General features: G+C 34.7%; 1 protein-coding gene across 1 annotated transcript; it reads left to right on the forward strand.

The window, feature by feature from the left end:
• The first annotated feature begins 5,377 nt into the window (after positions 1 to 5,377).
• On the forward strand, positions 5,378 to 6,344 carry LOC145592024 (uncharacterized). Its single transcript, XM_081648489.1, has 4 exons — positions 5,378 to 5,396; positions 5,529 to 5,759; positions 5,861 to 6,021; positions 6,210 to 6,344. The coding sequence occupies exons 1-4, from the start codon at positions 5,378 to 5,380 to the stop codon at positions 6,342 to 6,344; spliced, it is 546 nt and encodes a 181-aa protein (XP_081504615.1).
• Positions 6,345 to 7,723: the final 1,379 nt, after the last annotated feature.

Genomic DNA, 7,723 nt, shown 5'->3' on the forward strand with positions numbered 1-7,723 from the left:
TAATGACTCTAACCGGCCTTGGACTACAAAAGGTGGTCGTGCTCCTCTAATGCTCGTAGTTGCTCTAAATAATCCCGGGAAAATGCATCAAATGTGCAATTCCCTACAAAACTCAACCAAAACTACGAAAACACAAATTAGTAATAAAAAGTGACTCTAAAGAGCCAAAAGCACTACTAATTATGACCAAGGGACGGGGTTAAATCACTATATAAAATAGACATACCAATGTCCAACCATCTATACAAGCATTCAAAATATCTTCAAGGTCGGGTATCAATGCAGTATAATCAAGTTGATGACCAAAGATAGAAGAGGCCCATCAAATTAAGATAGGGCAGCTTCTTGCTGTTTTTTAACAGCTAGATTGCTAAATAAAGGGCTAACCATCACATTTTATTCAAGTCTTTGAAAGGTAAGCCACCCTATTAGGGTAACAAGAAAAGTTTAAGTCCAAACGTTCCTTATTGAGTAGCCACTTCATGAAATAAAGGACAAAGGTCCCTTAGTATAAGGCTTCGGGCCCAATAAAAGTATTATTACCTTCGGATAAGCCTCCCTCAATACGACAATGTACAGATCTTTATATTGTTCGAGTGTATATTGAATGGCCCCTTCATCCGAACAAGTACCAAAAAAAAAAAATTCCAGAAGAGGTTGAGCTGTTCATACAACACCCTTCCAAGTCTGAGTAAGACTTACCATAAAAAAGAGCAAAATGGCACATATGCTGAGCTCTGATGCTTGGAGAGAGCCAAGATGGAAGATACATATGTCATCATTGCCAAGTATAATTTCTAATACAATGGAAAAGCACCAAGTAAAACCTCGAAGATTTACTCGGCAAAACACATTGTAAATTTGCATTCAACAAATCTAATTGACTGAAATGAAAGTCAAACACATTCAAACAAAGCTTATTCAATCCAATGAAAGCCAAACACATTAAAACAAAGCTTCTTGAGTCAAATGAAAGTCAAACTCATTCAAACAAAGGTTTTTGAATCAAATGAAAGTCAAATGCATTCCACAAAGCTAATTGAATCAAATGAAAGTGAAATGCATTTAACAAAGCTAATAGAATCAAATGAAATTCAAACACATTCAAACAAAGATTTTTGAATCAAGTAAAAGTTAAACACATTAAAACAAAGCTTTTTGAATCAAATGGAAGTCAAATGCATTTAACTAAGCTAATTAAATCAAATGAAAATCAAACACATTCAAACAATGCTTTTTGAATCAAATGAAAGTCAAATGCATTCAAAAAAGCTAATTAAGCCAAATAAAAGTCAAACACATTCAATCAAAGCTTTTTTAATCTGATGAAAGTCAAATGCATTCCACAAAGCTAATAAAATCAAATGAAAGTCAAACACATTCAAATAAAGCTTTTTGAATCAAATGAAAATCAAATGCATTAAACAAAGCTAATTCAATCAAAACAAAGTCAAACAAATTTAAACAAAAGCTTTTTGAATCATATGAAAATCAAATGCATTCAACAAAGCTAATTGAATTAAATGAAAGTCAAACACATTCAGACAAAGCTTTTTGAATCAAATGAAAATCAAATGCATTCAACAAAACTAATTTAATCAAATTAAAGTCAAACACATTCAAACAAAGCTTTTTCAATCCAATGAAAGTCAAACACATTCAACCAAAGCTTTTTAAGTCAAATAAAAGTCAAACACATTCAAACAAAGTTTTTTGAATAAAATGAAATTCAAATTCATTCAACAAAGCTAATTGAATAAAATTAAAGTGAAATGCATTCAACAAAGCTAATTGAATCAAATAAAACTCAAACACATTCAAACAAAGCTTCTGAATCAAATGAAAGCCAAACACATTGAAACAAACCTTTTTGAATTAAATGAAATTTAAATGAATTCAACAACGCTAATTGAATCAAATAAAAGTCAAATACATTCAAACAAAGATTTTTCAATCCAATGAATGTCAAACACATTCAAACAAAGCTTTTTGAATTAAATTAAAGTCAATCACATTCAAACAACGCTTTTTGAATCAAATGAAAGTCAAATACATTCAACAAAGCTAATTGAATCAAATGAAAGTAAAATTCATTCAACAAAGCTAATTGAATCAAATGAAAGTAAAATTCATTCAACAAAGCTAATTGAATCAAATGAAAGTCAAACACATTGAAATAAGGCTTTTTGAATCGAACGAAAGTTAAACACATTGAAACAAAGCTTTTTTAATCTAATGAAAGTCAAATGCATTCAATAAAGCTAATAAAATCAAATGAATGTCAAACACATTCAAACAAAGTTTTTTGAATCAAATGAAATTCAAATTCATTCAACAAAGCTAATTGAATCAAATAAAAGTGAAATGCATTCAACAAACTAATTGAATCAAATGAAACTCAAACACATTCAAACAAAGCTTATGAATCAAATGAAAGTCAAACACATTGAAACAAAGCTTTTTGAATCAAATGAAATTTAAATGAATTTAACAATGCTAATTGAATCAAATAAAAGTCAAATACATTCAAACAAAGCTTTTTCAATCCAATAAATGTCAAACACATTTAAACAAAGCTTTTTGAATCAAATTAAAGTCAATCACATTCAAACAATGCTTTTTTAATCAAATGAAAGTCAAATACATTCAACAAAGCTAATTGAATCAAATGAAAGTAAAATTCATTCAACAAAGCTAATCGAATCAAATGAAAGTCAAACAAATTGAAATAAGGCTTTTTGAATCGAACGAAAGTTAAACACATTGAAATAAAGCTTTTTTAATCTAATGAAAGTTAAATGCATTCAATAAAGCTAATAAAATCAAATGAAAGTCAAACGCATTCAAACAAAGCTTTTTGAATTAAATGAAAGTCAAACACATTCAAAGGTTTTGAATCAAATGAAAGTCTAATGCATTCAACAAAGTTAATTAAATCAAATGAAAGTGAAATGCATTCAACAAAGCTAATTAAAACGAATGAAAGTAACAAAGCTAATGGAATCAATTGAAAGTTAAGTCAAACGAAAGTTAGAGAGAGGAAGTCCCAAGAAAGAGAAAGTCTAGAGAGAGCTTAAAACCCACATTTTGGTTCTTCTTTTGACCTCGATTTTTATGGCGGAGAGGAAGTAGGGCAAGAGGTGCAAGAATTCATGGTCTAAGTCGAAGAAGCAGAAATCTAAGCAGAATTCAAGACCTAGAACCCGCAATTTCACGAAAAGGAAGGAAAAAAGCATGGCCTCAGATGATGTTTCTGTGGAGAGATGGCTTGATGAAGTAATGGAGAACACTATTCCAGTGAGGGAAGTGACTGTAGAGGACCGAGAACAGCACCAGGAAGAGTTTAATTGACGGTTAAAGGTAATTCATTCTCCTTCTTCCGCCATTGATGCTGAGCTTAATCAGCCTGTTGCATGTTGTGATAGTGTTCTTGGTTGATAATCTGACCCCATTATTGATGCTTGAGAACTCTAATTGCACTAGAAATAGTTTTTCCCCAATTTCTGAAAACTCAAATATGAATTCCCCTGTTTTGCAATCTCCGCCTGCTTTTGTTTGATAGGATTAGGGATGAGGGGTTAGACTTTTCCGGGGGAGAGAAAATTAGAGAGGTGAATAGGGGCAATGATGGAAGGATGTAGATTACTCTTGATGATGTTTAGCCAAAAACTAATTTATGGAAATCCGCAATTGTATGTTATATAGTTTATGCTAAGCCACCATTGAATGTGATAAATGGGTTTATCTGGAGAATTTAGGGTAAATATGGGGTGGATAAAATTTCAATGATGTCGAATGGTGTGTTTTTGGTTCGATTTCGAACTATTGAGAGCAGGTACAAAGTGCTAAATGCAGAGCTTGTCCTATTTGACCAGAAACCCATGATTATGAAAGCTTAGGAGCCTAGATTGAATTATGCTAATGAGAAGATCATTGAGTTATCGATTTGGATTAGATTAGCAGGGTTGGATCTTAAGTTTTGGGGGCAAGCTGCTTTGATGAAAATTTCTTCACTGGTTGGTAAACCCATCAAAAGTGAAAGAGCCACAACTGCTAAGGAAAGATTGAGCTATGCTCGAGTGTTGGTGGAGGTGGAGTTTAATGCTTAACTTCCAAACTGTGTAGAATTTTGGGATGAGAGGGGTGATTGTGTCACTCAAAAGGTTGAGTATCAATGAAAACCTGTGATTTGCAATGTTTTGTGGAGGAATGGGACATGAAGATGCTTAACGCCCAAACCACAAAGTGCAGGCTAGGAAACAACGAAGACAACAAGGAAAGAAAGTCTGGAGACCAGTTCAAAAAGTTAGTTCCCACTACTAGCAAACTGAGTATGCTAGGAGGAACAGGACAATTGAAATGGCTGAAACTGCAGGATTGGATCAGGAAGTTGGAGTGAATATTGTTCCCCAATTGGTGCAACTAGGTGTTATATTGATAAGTAACAGTAGGAATCAGTTTAGTGTGTTGGAGGAGAGGGAGTGCTCTCATCTATTTAATGGATAGAGTAGGATTTTGGAATGTTAGGGGGATGAACTTACCTAGTAAGCTATGTGATGTCTTGTGGTTTTTAAGGCAGCATAGTGTAGGGTTGTTTGGTCTCCTAGAGACTAAGGTGAATGATAGCTTCTTTGGGAAGGTTTTTGCAAGGATGGGAGGAGATTAGTCAATATGTTCTAACTATTGTAAACATAAGGGGGGTAGAACCTGGGTAGTTTGGATGCCCCAAATTTTTTATGTTACTGTTGTAAGGGTGGAAGTTCAATTAGTGCATTGTAAGGTGCTTCATAAAGCTTCTAGTGGTTCTTTTGAAGTTTTTGTTGTGTATGGTTTGAATAAGGCAGCTTAGAGAGGGTGCCTTTGGGATAAATTGAAGCAAATTGCTGGTTCTATGGCTAGTCCTTGGTTAGTTGGGGGTGATTTCAATAATGTGCTGCACTTGAATGATAGAATTGGGTCTCCAGTGTCCCTGGCAGAAGTTGAACCTTTTAGACAATGTCTAAGGGATACCAGATTGTTTGATTGGAAAATTAGAGGGATGTTCTACACCTTGAACAATAAAAAAGATGGGTTAAATGATAGAATTGGGTCTCCAGTGTCCCTGGCAGAAGTTGAACCTTTTAGACAATGTCTAAGGGATACCAGATTGTTTGATTGGAAAATTAGAGGGATGTTCTACACCTTGAACAATAAAAAAGATGGGTTAAATAGGGTAAGTACTAAAATAAACAGAGTGTCGGTTAATAATGAGTGGCTGGATGCTTTCCCTGATAAGAAAGCTACTTTCTTCCCTAAGGGGCTTATGGATCCTTGCCCTTGTGTGATTAAGTTGTGTGAGGGGGGAATGTAGTTGAGAAAGCCTTTTAGATTTTTAAACATGTGGATTGATGCTCCTGGTTTTCTAGATGCTGTCAAAGAATCTTAGAGGGTTGATGTAGATGGGACTGCTATGTTTCAGGTGGTTAAAAAGCTAGCTTAAACTAAAAAAGTTCTAAAGGGCCCCAACCTGACTAAGTTTACCTGTGTAGAGACTGCTGTTGTAGAAAAGAAGTTGCTTGAAATTCAGACTACTTTGCAGGATGATCTAAACAATGATGTGCTGATCTCTCAAGAAAGGGAGGCTATGGAGATGTTTACTCTTACTCATACAACAAGATACAAGTCCCTTAAACAGAAAGCTAAGGCTCATTGGTTGAAGGATGGTGATATGAACTCTGCTTATTTTCATGCTATTCTGAGGAAAAGGAGAATCCAAAATAGTATTTACTCTGTGGTTGGAGAGGTTGGTGAGGTAGTGTTAGAGCCTGGGAGGTGTGTGATGCTTTTCTGGACTATTATAAGTCTTTGTTGGGCACTACAGCTACTGCTAGTGGTACGGTGCACTCTATTGTGATTGATGAGGGGAAATGCTTGTCTGCTGATCAAGGGGATAGAATCTGCAGATGCTTCTGTGAGAGAGATGTCAAGTCAGCATTATGGAATATTGAGGATGATAAAGCTCATGGGCTTGATGGTTTCTCAGTAAGTTTTTTAATGCTACTTGGGAGGTGACTAGGCCTGCTGTAATCAAAGTTGTCCTTGATTTCTTAGAGAATGGGTAACTCTTGAAACAGGTGAATGCAACCTCTCTTACTTTAGTCCCTAAGGTTGAGAATGCTAATTGAGTTACTCAGTTTAGACACCTTGCATGTTGTATTGTCCTCTATAAGATCATTTCTAAAATGATTTTTGAGAGATTAAAGGAGGTTTTGCCTAAACTAATTGATCCAAGTCAGGGTGCTTTTGTAGCTGGTAGATCAATCCTGGATAATATCTTGGTTTTCCAGGATATGCTGAAGAATTAAAGCAATAAAAGGAAACCTCCTAGATGCACTGTAAAGGTAGATTTGAGTAAAGCTTATGATTTAGTAAGTTGGGGGTTTATCAGGGAAATGTTGGATGCTTTAGGCTTCCCTACAAAGTTTGTTGGGTGGATAATGCAGTGTGTTTTCACTCCTTCTTTCTCTCTTCTGATAAATGGAGGATTACATGGTTTCTTTGCAGCGAAGAAAGGGATCAGGCAAGGAGATCCTATGTCCCCTTTGATTTTTGTGATTGTAAAGGAGTACTTGACTAGAATATTAAGGAAGATAGGAAAGAAGAGGAGGTTTTGATTTCATCAAAGGTTTGAGGCTGTAGGGAATATTTCAAGCATCCCACACTTGAGCCCCACTATAATCATACCCTTAAGTATGGTGGCGTCCAAAGGGAAGGAAGCCACCAATAAGTTTTAGGAACCTGTAAACCGTTCACAGGATGAAGGTTACACCCCTTCATGATCCATGAGATCGCTAACTCCATAGTGGTCTGGAACCATGACTGGATATTCGGGGATGAAGGTACAAATCCAACTTAATAGACATTGAACCTGCCCTAATAACAGGCCTCTACTTTATTCTTCTCATATTCATGTGCGCTTTCTGACTAACATACAATCAATATATTAATCCTAAACCTGTTTAATCTATGTTGGTTGAATATTAATGCAGAAACAAAACTATTATTGGCGATTACTTGAATTAAAATCATATTAGCCTAAACAAGAATAATAATTATCTTATTAAGCGTGATTACAAGTACAAATTCCATTTAATCTTGCAAGAGAGGGCGTGATCAAGCAAGAACAATAATAATATCAACAACAAAATATCATCATCATAATAATCAATCTCAATAAAGCATAATAATATTAGCAAGATCCTAGGCATGATACTAAAAAGATTAATAACAAATTCTAGCATGTCACTAAGCAATAAATATCAAATCTTTCTCCCTAACATGATACTAACATGATAGAAGAAATAGGAAGCAACCTAAGCATGATACTAGAAAGCAATAACATCCTAACATGATACTATGAATTAATATAATCTAAGCATGATTTCTAATGATGTAAAGCAATTAAAACAACTTACTTTTTTGCCTCGTATCTCTTTCTACTAACAAAATACACACGTTAGTACATTCAAGGAAAATATTAAATCAAACAATTAATTTAAACAATTAAAATAGGGATTTGGGACCAAACCCTCAGAAATTATCAACCTTTCAGGTCTTGGGCGAAGGCAACTTCGAACTAGGCTAGGTGTATCTAGAACTTTTGAATGCGGTATTTTTATTTGTAAAAGGCTAGGCTAGAAAAAGGGAGAAAGAAAAGCTATTAGCTAGAGAGAGAAGAGAATAG

The sequence above is a fragment of the Chenopodium album genome, chromosome 18 (genome assembly GCF_948465745.1).
Source record: "Chenopodium album chromosome 18, dcCheAlbu1.1, whole genome shotgun sequence".
Taxonomy (NCBI): domain Eukaryota; kingdom Viridiplantae; phylum Streptophyta; class Magnoliopsida; order Caryophyllales; family Amaranthaceae; genus Chenopodium; species Chenopodium album.